The sequence below is a fragment of the Gasterosteus aculeatus genome, chromosome 15, assembly GCF_964276395.1.
Source record: "Gasterosteus aculeatus chromosome 15, fGasAcu3.hap1.1, whole genome shotgun sequence".
Taxonomy (NCBI): Eukaryota; Metazoa; Chordata; class Actinopteri; order Perciformes; family Gasterosteidae; genus Gasterosteus; species Gasterosteus aculeatus.
Genome location: NC_135703.1, coordinates 2,097,385 through 2,113,797, shown reverse-complemented (window position 1 = coordinate 2,113,797; position 16,413 = coordinate 2,097,385). Strand labels below are relative to the sequence as shown.

At 53.0% G+C, this 16,413-nt stretch overlaps 1 protein-coding gene across 7 annotated transcripts in view; it reads right to left on the bottom strand.

Moving 5' to 3' along the window:
• Nucleotides 1-16,382, bottom strand: part of atrn (attractin) — a 57,710-nt gene extending 41,328 nt beyond the window's left edge. For all 7 annotated transcript variants that reach the window (XM_078089319.1, XM_078089320.1, XM_078089321.1 and 4 more), the window contains exons 1-17: nt 15,499-16,382; nt 12,130-12,213; nt 11,437-11,550; nt 11,168-11,296; nt 10,185-10,381; nt 9,014-9,182; nt 8,341-8,431; nt 7,439-7,688; nt 7,177-7,360; nt 6,931-7,085; nt 4,594-4,678; nt 3,615-3,832; nt 2,824-2,942; nt 2,282-2,420; nt 2,002-2,183; nt 1,079-1,298; nt 770-955 (exon numbers count right to left, since the gene is read on the bottom strand). In XM_078089319.1, coding sequence (XP_077945445.1) covers nt 770-955; nt 1,079-1,298; nt 2,002-2,183; nt 2,282-2,420; nt 2,824-2,942; nt 3,615-3,832; nt 4,594-4,678; nt 6,931-7,085; nt 7,177-7,360; nt 7,439-7,688; nt 8,341-8,431; nt 9,014-9,182; nt 10,185-10,381; nt 11,168-11,296; nt 11,437-11,550; nt 12,130-12,213; nt 15,499-15,740 — 2,764 coding nt within the window. In that variant the 5' untranslated portion in view covers nt 15,741-16,382. The remainder of the gene's footprint in view (nt 1-769; nt 956-1,078; nt 1,299-2,001; nt 2,184-2,281; nt 2,421-2,823; nt 2,943-3,614; nt 3,833-4,593; nt 4,679-6,930; nt 7,086-7,176; nt 7,361-7,438; nt 7,689-8,340; nt 8,432-9,013; nt 9,183-10,184; nt 10,382-11,167; nt 11,297-11,436; nt 11,551-12,129; nt 12,214-15,498) is intronic.
• Nucleotides 16,383-16,413: the final 31 nt, after the last annotated feature.

Genomic DNA, 16,413 nt, shown 5'->3' with positions numbered 1-16,413 from the left:
AAACTAAGTTATCAAACTACGAAACCAGATTATTAATCCCGCTCTCATCAACCGCAGGCGGCGCCGGTTAAACGCGGCTCGGTTTAAAAAGACGCTCCGCTCCAGAGACCCCCGTTGATTTAAAGCTTTGCCGCTTTCCTCTGAAGCCTGATTGCGATCTCTACACATGCTCACGCTGCGGAGGAAATTAACTGCAGCGGTTTATCCTCCCCCCCCCATGAACGATCGCAAGGTTTCAACGCTGCGCCCTTTATTCATTTATTTCATCTTTATTTAACCAGATAATTCAAACGGCGCGAGAAATAAAACGAGCCGATGCGCGCGGACTGAACAAGCGAGCGCGTTTCTGTGCGATCGATTCCACCGGGGACGCGAGGACGCGGCTGCGGAACCAACCGCGCAGGAAGGTTTCTCACGCGGCGGTGTGAGAACATCAACGGGTCGTATAGAACCCAATCAGATGCTCCACCGAGGAAACGAGCAACGTGCCGGCGATATCGATTTAGTGCGCAAACTGTCTCCTCCACGTATGAAGATACGGTCGCATGTTCAGCTGAATGTTTTGGTTTTCTACCCTTACGTCCTGCTCTGATATTCCTCCATAAACGATCAATGAATAAAACAAAATGAATAACTGCAGAAGGACAGAGACGTCTACAGCAACTACCCACAGGTTGTTTCACCATCATTTATGTGTTCTAATATACGTTCAGAGGGGTTTCAATGTAATAACGGTGAAAAGGTTTTCCCGACTCGGCGGACGTCTTACGGGGACAGCTGTTCAGCGTGTACCACTCCATGCACTGTCCGTAGGGGAAGGAGGACACGTAGGCGTTGGAGTCGACGCACTGCTTCATGTTGCTGCACCACATGCACTCCGAGCTGCTGCCGGTGCACTCGCTGCAGGTGGCCCTCGAGGCGCACGGCGTCCGGCACTGCTTGGCGCTGTGGTTGGCTGCGGGGAGGGACGACATTTTGGAGATTCAATTGTGACGTCGTTCGAGAGACTTTGGATGCAAAGGAATCCCGACCACAGCTCACGCGTGCCGCTCATCGGTTTCGGGCGGCGCGCACCCACCTGGCCGCTCGCACAGGCTGCCGTTCACCGGGTTGATGCAGGTCTGCGCCTTCAGCCCGCTGGAGGCCGGCTCGGCCAGGTAGCCGCAGAAGCCGGCGTCGCTGGGCTCCCCGGGGAGCCACTGCAGGGAGGTGTTGGTGAAGGGCGACATGTCCTCCCAGCACCAGTACGACACGTTGATTTTCCGGAGCCCCACCCACGGCGTCACCGTGGCCTTGTACTGCGAACACACACACACAACAAAGACGGACACGTGGCGTTTAGAGTTACCTCCCCGTCGCTCATCAATGGTCACGCCGCTGCGGCCGCAGCAGGGAAAAGGGAGCTCGGGCTCTCTGGGATCAGTAGTTGGAAGTGCTGAACGGCACAAACTGTGTGGATGCAAGATGTCAGGAAGAACCGCTTCCTCTTCCTCTATTCTCGCAGTTAAAATTCAATCTGAATATTATTTGTTGAGTGGAAGCGTAATCCAACATTTGTCAGAAGCACCGGACAGTTCTAAGGTTGTAACCTGCTTTCCCGTAGTCCGACTACGGAGGCTAAAGCCGACGCGGAGCGTCTCCTCTCACGCGTTAGTCGATCGTTGCGATGGATTCTTTGCACGTTCGCTCTGATGGAGGAAAGAGTCCGTTAATGGAACGTTTGTTTTTCACGCTCACTGGTGGAGGAAAAAAACACTAAAACTGGTTTGTTTAATCCGCCTCAACATACGAGCCACAGAAGAGGCATTTTTATTCTTTTATCTCAATGAGAATTCTTCTGTCTTGGTGTTTTTATCTATTTGATCTTCCGCGCTCTATTTGTGTTTGATATCTTTGCTGCTGGCGTGACGACTCCATTTCCCAGGAGCAGAATATTTAAGTGCATGAGATCTAACGATTAATATCCACACCTACTTCTTCCTCCTCCTCCTCCCGACTTACCACCACGCTCATTATCTGCAGCTCCTTCAGGACAAAGTCCACCTTCTTCTGCGTGGTCAGCGAGGCCAGGACGGCGTTGTGGCTCCTGCAGGCCAGCTTGGCGTTGTCGTACGAGTCCTTCGCCGTGATGACCTTCAAGCAGGAGTTGCCCACCAGGTGCCAGCTTTCCCCGCACACGTTTTCTGGACCGGAGAGAAGCAGAAAGGCACTTGTTGCTGAAGGTCTTTACTCACGTGTAGGTGTTTATTGGCATCACGGGGTCAACCAGGATGGTCGTTACCTGGCAGCGAGATGCACTCCGGGCTGCGCGTGTCCCACTGGCAGTTCTGGTCCACGGAGCAGCTCTTGCAGCTGGTTTTCTTGTTGCACACGTACATGGGGTTGTCCTTGGGGCAAACGTCATAATCCCCTATGGCCCCCTGGGAGACAAAAAAACACAGGCGTCAACCAAAAGGGCCTCGGCAAAACGTGAGGTAGACGAACGGATCGCTGGTCGCGGCCTACGCTGACATGACCTTTGACCTTGGTCACTTCTGCTCCGGATTGCGGCTTCCTCTCCTACCTGCGTGTGATGCTTCACTTACTCATGAAGCACAAATCAAACGTTACGTTGCAGTGAGAAGGTCACGAAATGTTCTCGCTTCGTGCAGCTCGGTGAAAAGCTTGAAGCCGTAAATGGGGGAGACCCGTTTCCTGTGTGGGGGTTACTGCGGAGACGAGGGCGGTTTGGAGTGCTGGAGGGGGGGTTTCGTCCCTGCACAAAGAGCCCGCCCACCAACGGGACCCTTTACAGTGATGTGCGATGAGTCAGCGGTTCCTCACCATGGAAGAAGTGCAGTTGCTCCCCTGAGACAAACACTGGCTGGAGCACCACTGGCAGCCGTTGGTGTTGGCGGTGCAGCTGTAGCAGTCCGTGTGCTGGTCGCACCTCTCGTCCGCATCTGCTTAATTGTGAAGAGGCATTAGATCAAAGACCTTTTTTTTAACTAAAGATCGATAAAACAGGCAGAACTTATTTGCTCTCGGGTGTCGGCCGTACGCGACACCTGGGGGAAGTATTTGGATCCTTTTCCGCACCAGACTGCCAGCCGGCAGCCGAGAGGAACTGCCTCGCTGGTATTAAACGCGGCCGATGGATATTCTGGAGCACAGTTTCCATCTGCCGGCGCTTCTGGAAGAGCCGACAGAGGAAAGCGAGAGCGTCCGCGGGGGGGTGGGGGGCAAAAAGAAGAGAATTGCCGAAGCTGATAAAACGTGCGAGGCCGGTCCGAGCCTTTTTGATCCTCATGTGGAGTCTGTTTCATAGTAAAACAGATTGAAATGAAGGAGGATACGTAAAAAGGCCATAAATAAATAAGTATAAAAATATATTACTCATCCACGCAAACAAACGCAAAGGCCGTTAAAACCGTCTCTGCACTCGGGTCATTCAGAAGCGTGACAGCTGCCCCGCATGTTCAAGCCCCCTCTGAGACGCAGGGCATCATAACATCAGTAATCGCCGCCGCGGATCCAGACGACCTCTTCAGCAGATGGAATGAAGAAAAGGAAAACGGGGGGGGACCGCGGATGGGAGAAGATCCCGGAGTAGTTTCAGGCTGCGCGTCACCTACACGATCGGGTGTTGCAGGAGGCCGGCTGCTCCCCCCCTCCGACAGCGTCCCCCTCCCAGGGCAGGCAGCTGCCCCGGGTGTCGTTCCAGACGCAGTGGATCCCCGGCCAGGCCCGGCCGCAGGCCTCCGGGCCGGAGAAGGCGGCGCAGCTGGGCGAGGTGTACGCCAGGACGTCGCCGAGCAGCAGGCTGTTGAAGCCGCCGAACACGTACATCACGCTGGTGGGGGGGGAGAGAGGGGAGACGTTAGAGGGCTACAAAGAGGTGCCGGGTGGAGGGGGGGGGCATTCAGGAGGTAAGAATTCTTCTTCTCTGAGCTTCAAGCCGCCGAGCAAGGCTGCTAAATCCCCAACCAGCGATATCTTCCTGTCGGACGGCGCTGGCAGCCCCCCCCCCCCTGCTGTGTGTGTGTGTGTGTGTGTGTGTGTGTGTTTTGGCTGCATGGATCAGTGTGACGGTGCTGGTGGAGGCGTAGATGGGTCATCGTGGTACACCCCCCCCCCCCCCCTCAGATCACACATCAAAAGGCTGCTCCGGGTGTCCCGCTGAGGGCTCAGATCATTGGCGGGGGCGGCGGGGCCAAACCGCGGGGAGCTTTAAAGGCATATAAGAGTAAAAACTAAAGTCTAAAACGGGGGTAAAGTTCTGTTTGACTATATAAGAGAACCTTCCAAATTCAACCCAAAAGAACCTTTTCACAGTTCTAAATTGTGACCAATTCTGCAGGTTGCGTATTCTATCACTTTGTATGTGAAACAAAGCCGGTGAAGGAATCTGCATCAAATCACTGGAACAACGTCCAGAGGAAGAGGAGGAGCCATCAGTGAGGATCGCTGTTAGTATTTGTTAACGGGATGAAGAATGTCAGACAAAACGCCGCGATGAGTCATCGCCGGGTGCGACGTCAGACGTCATGCGCGGATCACGCGTATTTACAATGTCTTTGTTTTCGGCCTCATTCCTTCCGTGAACACGATCACCTGTCACTGACGACGGCCGAGTGTCCGAAGCGGTTGAGGTCGTGGTGGAGGTCCGGCCGAGGCAGCGTCGTCCACTCGTCGCACGCTGCAACCACAACAAGAGCGGTCAGAACATCAGCCTGCACAACTGCGCTGAGTGGTCGTCGCTCTGCAGCTACTTAGTGTCACTTCATATTCATTTTGTGTCTCTCTGCAGTTACTTTATATTCATTGTGTATCTCTCTGCAGTTACTTTGTGTCACTTTATCATTTTGTGGAAACACCTTTATAGATGCTCTGTGTCTCTTTGAAGTTATTTTGTGTCTCCTCGTTGTTCTTTACCACTTTTTGGAGTGGCGTATTTTAGGGCCCTCAGGTCCCTCACGGTGGGTTTGAGTGGTCGTAATCAGCTGAAGCTTAGTAAAGGACTAAAAGGATGTTGTCTGGTTGTGGTTCTCTCTACAATCACGACTTTAGTATGCTAACAGTTGGTTAGTCAGCAGCACATATGATCTGTCTGTTGGAAAAATGTCCCAGTTAAACTTGTGGGCTTATATCATATAAATATTTGAAGCTTGCAGACTTATTCCGGACCGTCAGTATTTATTGATTTATATATATATGTATTATATTATATGTATATATTACACACACATTTGTGATAAATAAGAATCCCCCATGAACATTGATTAGGTCATTGATGGAAATCTTTGGTCGGTTGTGATTTAGAACTCAGCTCACTGAGATGAAAGGATTTGAAAGGAGACAGATGTGCATACGGGAGTCAGATTTAAATCGAACCCCGTTGAACGCAGTGGTTCCTGTTTCCACCGTCCAACTTTTCACTATTGGAGTGAAAGAGTTAGAGGACCATCAGAACAACGCAGTGCAAGTCATCGCCCCGGAGGGGGGGGGGGGGGGGGGGGGGGGGAGACCGGCGCTCACGCGCGGGCGCACAGCGCCATCTGGTGGCAGCGCCGGTACTACAGGGGGAGCGAAGGGGAGGATTTATTATGACACCGTCTCCCAATGTCAGGACAGCAAACGCCCCTTAAGCTATAACGGAGTTCGCTTGTAGGGGGGGGGGGGGGGTGATTAGTCCTGGACGCCAGCCCATCTCTCTGTAATTACCAGAGAATTAGAGCCGGCCGGTGCAGGTGAGGAAAATAGTCTACTGGTCTTTTTTGTTTTGTTGTGTCCAATTAAAGAATCCTGCAGAGGAGGAGCGGCGAGGACAGACGGGGGAGGGAGACAAGACTTTTTAATAGTTTCTAATTCCTTAAGTTTCATCTCAAATGTGAAGTCTCCGGGGAAATCACAAGCGCAAATTTGTTTCCCGCGGCGTGAGATGAGTTTAGTCTCACTATGCCAATCAAGGGAGGACATGTGGTGAATGCAGAAAGGGGGGGGGAGTCAGATCGATGTGCTCTCGTCACCCCGGCACCACGGAGCCCAAACCCTGAGGACGACTCGGCCCCAACCAGCCAGTTGCAGAGGGGGGGGTATTGCAATATTTCCGCCTGTCAATCACCATCGTAATGAGACAGAAATAGCAGAACGTCCTGAGGACCCGCAGCCCGCAGGGAGTCCCCCCCCCCCCCCCCCCTCCCGTCCAGACGGGCCGGAGCCTCCCGTTAATGAGCAGCTTACCGCCGCGGCACTCAATCTACGGCAATAAATGGCAGGCGGGCCAAACAAAACGAGGACGTCAGCGCGGTTTCTGACGGAGCCCCGCCAACTTCTATCAGGGCGGTAATTAGAATGCAAAAATAAATAGAGAAACAGGCACTACAGCCGCCAGCCGCCAGCTTCCGATGATCTTATTTAACCAGAAGATGTATTTGCTCTCACGAAATCTAATCTGCTAATTTCTTCCCCCTGGAGTCTTTGCTTTGAGCCGCTAATGTGAATGAAACGCAGATAGAGGGACTAATGAAATCATGTGCTGGAACTTGCTCACAGTGGCATTTGGTTTTTAAGCTACTCGGTAATACGTTTTTTTGGGGGGGGTTTAAGTGACTAGCCGTGATCACATTTAAGGGAATAAGCGGTTCACTTTTATCTTTTATTAATTTTCACTCACAGAGCTTAACGAACATAAAAATAAATATATTGTCTTTCAACAGATTCATATTTAATCCTATTTGGAGATATCATGGCACACAATTACGTTGCTTGAATCTAACTAACTTTCGTGATGAGAGGATTAAACGTACACGTGTCAAGTTTTTAATTAATCCAAAACGTGGTTGTTTGATAAAGAGAATGAATTCATTTAACCAGCAGGAAACCGGCTGTATCGGAGGACTGACATTAGAGAACCCTTTGGGCACAACGTCTGGATTTGAACCTACTGACCCAGACTGTAGGCCAGGAAGTCGGAGGAGAAGCACTTGGCGCCGTTGCTGGCCGACGTGTCGTTGTGGGTGTTCCCTCCGAACACCAGCATGGCGCCGCTCACCATCACCGCCGTGTGGAGGTACCGGAAGAAGCCGCTGTCTCTCAGGATCGTCCTGCAGGCGCGATCACAGCAAGTGGTTTGTCCTCCTCGTTGTTCGCACACACAATAAGGGTTAGACGTCGGACGGACACACGGCCCCTCACCACTTCCTCCGGTCCACGTGGAACTTGTACAGGTCCCCGGCGAGGCCGTACTTGTTGGCGTTGAAGGCCTTGTAGCCCCCGTTGACGTAGATGCCTCTGGTGCCGGGGTCGAAGACGCTGCTGTGGCCGTAGCCGCCCTGAACCAGGGCCCCGTCCGTGGGCACCACGCTCCACGTGTTCGTGGCTGGAGGTCCAGGGAAAGGGGTCGTTTACTGGGGGCAGCAGACACCGAAACACAGAAAAGGGCTCCGCGCCGACCTACCGATGTCGTACTCCTGCACCTGGCTGACGTAGCCGTACAGGGGACAGTGTCCGAACACCACCAGCATGACGGGGCCGTCGCCGTCCCGGAGGGGGGGCACGACGTGGGCCGAGTGTCCCACCACGGCGTACTGCTCCTTGGCCCGGGGGCTCAGGAGCACCCAGGTCTGGTTCTGGATGTGGAAAACCCACAGCTGGCTGGACACGTTTCCCGTGGAGTCCATCTTCCCTCCGTACATGTAGATTTTACCCTGGACGAGGATTATAAAGGTAGAAATGTTCCAAACATCAGCCCACAGCTGGAGACACTTTGTGCCTCCTGGTGATCAAACCGGAGCCTCAGATCCACTGAGGGAACATCAGCAAACCTCCCAGAATCTGCAACGACGACCTTCAGTACGTCCTTGAGATTTGAATAAAAGCCCCAGATGAGAAGGACCTTCCCCGGTGGCAGAGCTGGAGGTCACACATCGTGTCCTCCAGCTCTTCACGTGTGTAGTATTCAACAGGGAGATGGGAAATGGGAGATGGGAACCGAGGGGTCGGCACAAGCAGCTAATTCCTTTCTTCCGTTTCAAGTCAGCCGAATCTTAATGCTTTTATTTGATCGTGAAAAGGATTGTTGGTTTTCCGTTAGTGGTTTCAGGATGGAGACGCAGTAGTTATATAAGGGAGTATAGAACATGCAGTCTGATAAAAGTTTTATGTTATCTAATATTGACTGATATTTCAGCTTCAATATAACGGAAATGTATTTTTTTTTATGTATTACTGCTGAAGCTCCCAGATGACCTCCCGTCTTTTATCATTGCTGTCCAGTGGGATCCAGTCACCATCCACCAGTGCAGATCCTCCAGCGAGTCGCTGAGCACCGGAAATGTACCGTGTGTTGGCGCCACGTACCTCGTGGAGAGCCAGTGAGTGGCCGTACCGCGGGGTGACGGTGTGGACGGAGGGGTCAAGGGTCAGCCAGCTCTTGCTGCTGATGTTGTACCTAGAAAAAGAAAAAGAGGAAGGTGAGACGACGGAGCGGCTTCAGGAACTATTCAGCCAACGTTGCTTTGGTCCCCTGAAGGTGACGACGGATGGTCGAATAGTCTCAGCTCTCCAGCAGCTCTAACCAAGACGTGCAGGTGACAAACAGAAGCTGTGCCCGTCTGGCCGAATGCTCCCGTGTGATCTATGGAAGGGAAATAAACTAAACATGAGCCAAAGGCAGGCGGCTGGAGGGGGGTCGTGCTGGGTGGAGTTGAGGGTGAAGCACATCGGCTCATCCTGTAATTTGACGGTTTTAATCACGTCCTTCGGTCTGTGCAGCTATGATTCAGCGCTCCGTGCACAGAGGCCACACCGGGAGACGGGGGGGGGGACAAATCGTCCCCTTTGTATGCTGGCAAAACACATTTGGTCCAACTGTCTCCAAGCACTTGGACAAAACGACACTTGTGTTAGTGGAATGTGGATAAATCAGGAGCCGTAGATAAACCACTGAATTGATCACGGGACAAGCCCCCCCCCCCCCCCGCCGCCGCTGGATCTCAAGAGTGCGGCGGGAGACGGGTTCTCACGCACTCACGCTTTGACCATGTGATAATCGGAGGAGTTGAAGACGTAGCCCCCGATGACCCACATGAGGCCCTGGTCCACCACGGCCTTGTGGGAAGCTCTGGCCAGCCCGGCGTCGGTGTGCTCCTCCCGGCTCCAGAAGGACGAGTTGGCCGGCACGGAGACGAGGCAGTCCGGACCTGGGGGGGGTGGGGGGGGGGGGTTGCACTTATGTTTGATTAACACGATAAAAGCTTCGGCCTTTTAGGGAACAACACAGTCTTTAATCTGATTAAACAAAGAGAATCAGCATAAAAGGAAGAACGTTTTTTGAGTTTTATGAGGGTCAAACTTCAAACTTTAATGTCCTGCTGACAAGAAGAGGGTTTAGAATCTCGGGCATTGCTTCTTACGTCTCTTATGTGATGAAAAAATACACACAATCAATTATTGCTTCCTCCTGATGGAAGAAAGAGGGGAACAGCTTCAGAAGGCTTTTAAAAACCTCGATTACTGAGTAATAAAGAAGCTGTGGGGTAATTCAGCAAAAGTTTCAGGAAAGTAGTTCCTCATTAGTGTAACCGTGACTTCCCTTATGAGCGTTTCTGTCGGAGGCGTGACTGACTTAAGAGACGCTTTCCTTCCTGAGAGCAACGAGCTCAAACCAGGAAGAACACAGAGCTGCTTCGACCTGCTTGGTGCAGAAAACCACTTCTAAAAGTTCATCTGAGGCCCGTTGGATTACAGAAGCGGAGGCTTCCTCATCTCATGTTTAACAATTTAAAACAGCTTAAAAACAGGCGAGGTGAAATGATTTCTCGTTTCTTTCATTTTTTTTAGATAAAAAACAAACAAACAAAACACTTCAGTTCTGGTGCTTTGTGTAAAACTGACGTCACCACGACGAAGCACGACGGTCAGCATGAACGCGCTCTCTCACTTACCGCCCGACGCATCGCCGTCAGCAGAAGCTGATCCAGCTCATCGTTAAAACCTGCTTCTTACCCTAATTACCCCCCCCTCCCCACCCCGGGCCCTAAAGAGGCCTCAGTTACACATTAGCTCGGCCCTCCTGCACCACTCACAGAACCAACAGCCCGTGTTTGCGTACTGCGGCATCTAATCTTACAAAGTTTTTGGAGCTGGTAACAAATAGAGTTACCCTGACCTCCCCCCCCCCCCCCCCTCCCCCACACACCCACCTTGCCACCCGTCCTTGCAGACGCAGGTCTTGCCCTGGCAGCGGCCTCGCTGCGGGTAGCCGCAGTCGGCCGCGCAGTACGGGACGTCGCAGGCTTCGCCCTTCCACTTGTCGTCGCAGGCGCAGCGCACCGAGCCGGTGGCGTTGCCCACGCGGCACTCGCCACGGCCCGAGCAGTTGTTGGGACATGCGTTCACCCTGTGGGGGGGGGGGGGGGGAGAAAATACGGGCGAGTGAGAAACAAGGAGTTGTGAAATACAGACTGAATAAAACATCAGGGATGTGTGTCAACCACAGTGGCTCTCAGGTAAAAACGAATGAATAAATAAAAAGCAAACCTCTGTCTAACAGGCGTGAAGAGACGCGGCCTGATTTATTCACCTTTACAGCGACGCTGTGAATCCACGAGGGTCTATGGAGCAACCAACAGACTGAAGTAACGCCCGTCTCATTGAGGGCTGCTTAGCTCGGAAGAAAGCCTCTAATGTGTGTGTGTGTGTAGACGTGTAGCCATAAAAAATTAAAAAATAAACACGTATGGCCAAGCAGCGAGCGAGCTGGAGGCGGAGCTCGCTGGCAGACGCCAGGGTCACTGCGGGGCACAGAGGAGCAGATGGTGAAGTGCAACGCGGCACTGACTATGCTCTCGTCTCGTCTCCTTGTCTCCTTCCTGCCCTCCTTGTCTCCTCGTCTCTCATCGTTGGCACACGGCGGACGCGACGTGTCACCGTGCAAACCCTGCGGGTCTGTTCGTATTTAAGAACATCAGTTTTTTTTTAATCCTTTTAGACCTACTGGAGAGAGCGAGAAGTACAAACGTCTGCATGAGAGTCCAGCGGCTTCGTGGTTTTGGTGTCTCGGGGCTCCTCCACCTCCCGGGACACCAAAGGCCGGGTGGGAGAAAGTGACGCCCTTTTTTCCTTTGAAACTCAACCGTCCTTCCGGGACGTTTCCTGATGAAACACGGCGTTGTGCCTCGCTCACCTGTAGGAAATGTTGAAGCCGGTCAGGTTGTAGGCGGCGTCGCTGAAGAAGTGCAGCAGGGCGTAGCCGGACTGGGAAACCACCTCGGGCACCGTCTCGTTCCCGTAACGCTCGGGAACGATCAGACCGCTGCAACCACGAGAAGGTCAATTTAGCACATCCGGTGACCACCGTTCATGAAGCGAAGCGCACGTGGAGGTCCTCGGTGCCAACACGTGGCGCTTCCGATGGTGCTTTTCTCCTCCACCCGGAGAGACGCGAGTGCGCACCTGAAGGCGGCGAGCAGCGGGGCGTAGATGGAGTCTCCGTCGTACACGTACAGGTGGTCCCAGCTGCATTCTGTGGCAAAGTGGTTGAAGCGAAGTCTGAGGACGGTGTTCGGCCTGGAGAGAGAAAACACACACGTTTATTGATGTTGTGCCGTTGTGACAAAACAACAATATGACGAGTGTCAGCGTCTCGCCGGCCTCCAGGGACCTCGTTACGTTACCAGCAGAATAAATGAGATTCTAAAACCCAGCAGGAGGATTATTAACAGATGACATGACGCATTCACCACCAGCGCTGGTCTGCTGGCCGTTTCCTGCTTTGGGGAGTGAAGAGCGCTCTCTTGCTCTAAATGTGTTTAACAGCCTAAAATAAAATAACTCAAACCAAGACGCCCATTTAGTGCGTCTACGACACACTTTCCCCTCTTCAAGTTGCCGAGAGTGAAGCTCCGTCAGAACCTTAATTGTTGTTAATGGATGAAATCAATGAGAGCGGGCAGCAAAGAGGCTCCACCACCTCCGCCGACCATTCGCTGAACCTCCTCTCCTCGGGTCACGAACATCCCGGGTCGCAGGTTCTCTCCTGGTCTTCGCTTAGACCGCTGACGTGCTCGAGCGCCGGTTGTGTCAGCTGATTGAGGACGTCAGTGGGAGTGGGACAGCTTAGTCTTTGAACAACAGCATGTTACTTACCGTCCCTCGATCAGCCAGGTGCACTTGGTTTTGAACTTGTAGTGCCCCGCTCCGTCGGTCAGCTGACCAGAGGGCCCCGTCAACCTGAAAGGAAAAGATGGATTCAGGGCTCCGGCGGTCGATCGGGTGTGCGACCGCCGAACCCTCCCCCCCCCGAATCTACAGCAACAGCACCAAGAGGGGACCAGCTGTCAGCAGGTTGTTTCTGTCGCGTTCACGGAGCAAAGACGAGGAAGCCAAACGGCTGCAGGTGAGATCCAGCTGGTTCGCCTCGATTTACCACAAGTGACCCAAACAATTGATCTGTGATGAAGTAAATACAGGCCAGACAAATATATCTACTACTGCTAACTAACTAACTAACTAACCCGAGATGCCGATGTCCGCCTGTTAACAACAGCCTTCGTCATGATTCATGTTTGCGTTGTTATTTCACAACTTCAACGCGTATCAGTGCAGATTCCCCGGTGTGTGTGTGTGTGTGTGTGCGTGTCTGTGCGTGTGTGTGTGTGCGCATGTTGCATAAGACACTATTTTTTTTCTAATTTCGTTTGTATCCAGGCAACAAGTACGCTGATATCGTCTTGGTGAATAAACCAGGCTGCAGAGGGTGCGAGCGGAACGACGGCCTTTAACGGGCCGGCGTGTGACTCCGTGTCTCACCGACCCCAGAGGTCAGACCCCCCCCCCCCCCCTCGAGTTTACCGCTGTTTGTTCCCCGGGATCATCGCAGCGGCCCACTGGGTCTCAGAGGAAGGCCGTTCCTCTGGAAAAGGTGGGCCGTGACGTGTGCGGACCCCCCCGGAGGAATGAGGACACCAACGGGAAGCGCCGAGCGCTCGATTGTTGACGTGTTATCAAATAAAAGGAGTTATGAGCGTTTATGACGAGCAGAACTGCTTTGCGACGGTCGACCACTAACAGCTTGGTACTAAACTCTGACGTCGAGTCGGGAAACTCAAATAGAATCAAATGCTGCAGAATTTTGGTGGTTTGACTTTATGAGGAGTGTAAAATGTTTTAAGGTTGACAAAGAGTTCAGATTCAAATGACAAGATGTCCTAAACAAGGAAGACAATTTCCCCCCCAAATATTCTAAATAAATAACATTTTGAAATCAGGACACTAAAACTAGAGTAAAGTACCAAAGTAAAGCGAGCGCATCTTACTTGATACGGACGCCGCAGCACCGAGTTTACATGGTCGGCATCGTCCTCAGAGACAAAAAACGGTCATCAAAAGCCTGATTGTTGGACTCTTTGAGCCAGTGAGCATGATGAAGACCTTTGTGGCCGTTTCGCGGTTCATTGGTCCACATTAGGAGCGATACTTGTGGCCGCCTGGGAATCCCCGCCAGACGTGACCGACAAAAGTCAACTCTGATTCAGATTAAAAAGAAAACAGCGGCTCTTTTCTCCGGATAGATTTCCCATAAACCCGAGAAGATGGTGGCATCGGCCTCAGGGGCAGATTCATGAGGCCCAAAATTCTATTTGAAAAAAAGGGGGCAGCCGACGATTTGGCCGCCCGCCATCCTGTCTTTTTAAACCCAGTGAACTGAAGTGACAATATTTGGAGGGTGGAGGGGTGACGTAGTGACTCCAGCTTCACGACTCATTTGACTCCAAGTGGAGCCAAATCTGCTAAACGAACGTCGCGCTGTGACGAAGGAGACGGGGAACATTTCCCCATAGGCTTCCACGCAAAGTGACAGAGGGGGAGTCGGCTCCACAGAGGACTTCCTTCACCTACCGAGTCCTCATCAGCACCACGACTTCAAGAGACCCTCACATGAGGCCAAAAAGGTGACGTTTAAACCATGAAAACAAAAGACAACAACGCGGCTCCAGCCGGGTCCCGTCTGCCCGGGACGGAGCCGCGCGGGGCTTTTTCTCACCGGCATTCAGCCGGGCCTGTATGGCGCCATTGTCTGTATGCTAAACACGCCCCCCCCCCCCTCCATCGGCCCTTTGGGGCTCACTGTTGCATTCAGCCGGCGATTAGCCTGACGGGGTGAGCTAGCTGTCGCATCGAGCTGATGTCACCTGTGTCCAGGGGGGGCCATGCGGGGGGATGGAGGGGGGGACACGAGCCGCTAAACGTTGTGGTGTAACGTCAGCGCTGGGCTGGGTTGAGTTAGCGAAGCCCGGGGTCAGAGGTCACCGGCAGAGCTTCAGAGGAGGAGACAAACTCAAACGAGCCCAAAGATCAACTTCAGCAATGTTTACTTTCAGGGCCTTTGTCTGTCAGCAGACGCATCATGGTTACTCATAGAGCCACGGGGGGCTTCACCGGCAATTATCTCTGTTTGGGTTTTTTTTAAAGCGATTCTAGTTGAGTAATTTGTCAGAAAAAAATTCTCCTAGATTATTTCCTTTGTCCATCATGAGGGTATTCAGTCTAATGTTACACAAATCAACGCACCCACAAGCCCAGATTAATACATCCTCAAAACCTTTTTTTTTTTTTTTTACTAATCAACATGGATAAAACCAGCAAGAGCAGTTTTTTTTAAATGATGTAACCATAACAAATATTAACATGGCCTGAGACAAATCAGTGCAGCTGCACGTTACTTTGTACAAACCAAATCCCGCCTGCTCTGCACACATCGCACAGCGCGCTTCATATCGTCTGAGAAAAGAAGAAGCGGGAACAGATCCAACGGCCGAAACATTTGCGGTTTCCGGCGTGTGCAAAGCGCTGCGGTGCGGAGTACTAGTGGGACGCTAGTGGGTGTCACGTGGGGGCGATAGGGATCGACTGCATCAATGCAACAGGCTCAGCGGCCCTTCGGACCCCCGTTTCACCTGTTCCGATGCCGTCTGCTGAGGCGCAAATAGTTCCCGTGACCTTTTCCCGAGGATGCAACACATGGCAGGAGCATCACAAAGAGAACCAGGAGAGGACACGGATTTATCAAGTGGTCCCTTTCCTCAGCACCTCCTGGACGTTTCCACCAGACCGGCTCAGCGGCTAAAGGCCCGGTGAAGTCCTGCACAGGGGAACGCTTTACAAACACTTTCTGGAAATAAACACCTGGCTGGGCTGCAGCGGAGGTGGACAAAAACATATTGATTTGGTTATTTCTGCAGCTTTTATACCAAAAATCTGGCTTCTTATTCTCCTTTGATGTCATTGTTAAGCGTGATCACCTTTGGGTTTGGACCAGGCGCTCAGCTTGGTTGGATGACACCTGTCCTGGTTAAGCCACTTAAATCTCCTCACAAGCAGCCTGGTGCTTATCGGCCCCGCGTTACACCCGCATCGAGCAGAGCCAGGAGGACTGCTGGTAGTAGCGGACCCCCCCCACCCTCTCTCTCTCTCCCCCCCGAGGGGAGGAAAACCCGCCGGTGCGTCTCCCGGTACCTGAACCGCCCTCCGCAGTGCTGGCACTGGTCCCCGACCCAGCCGGCGACGCACACGCAGCCGCCGGTGGCGGCGTTGCAGCGCCCGTTCACGCAGGGCTTGTCGCACTCCTTCGCCTCCGCGACGGCGGGCAGGCCGGAGATCAGCCCGGCGACCGACAGCAGCGCCGCGGCCGTCAGCACCGGCCGGGCGCGGGCGGCCCGCACGGGGCCGGAGCAGGCCCGCCGCGTCGTCCCGTACATGGCTCCGCTCGAAAAGATGGCTGCTTCGAGGCGACGGCGCTCCGCTGCTTCGGGGGAGGGAGGGAGGGGGGGGGAGAGAACGGCGGCTCCGCGAGCAGCCGGTGTTCGGGTTGGGGGGGGGGGGGGGTTCACGTGTGTCGGACGTTAGGTGCGGGTTCTCTGCTGCTCCTCCTCCTCCTCCTCCTCCTCTCTCCCCCCCTCCGCCCCCCGGCGGATACGGTAGAGTGTCTTCTTCGTTGAGGTGGTCTTCCGCTGGGTGCTTGGCTCACATCTTCCCAGTGGTTCCGTTTCCCAGCGCCGCACCGAGCCGCATATTGACATCCGGAAGTGAGGTCACGGCGGCGGAATTGCGCAACCGGGGGGAAAGGGGAGGGGCCAAGCGCGCAGACTTTAAACTTTTATTTTGATAACAAAGAGCAGAGGCCCCGCCCCTCCACATGCTGCTCGTTTATCTTATCTTTATCTTACTTAGCTTATCTTACGGAAACATCGTCTTTTATTTCGTTGACGTGAAAGATGAAGTCATGTTTTGAGTTAATTCGCCCTCCACTAACTGAGGATCATGTCAATATGTTCTACATTAAAAGGTCTTTATATAATGAGGTTAATGACATTATTGCTTAATATTAAACAGTTTCTGTGCGAAAACACAGCGTGACATACATGTATTGAA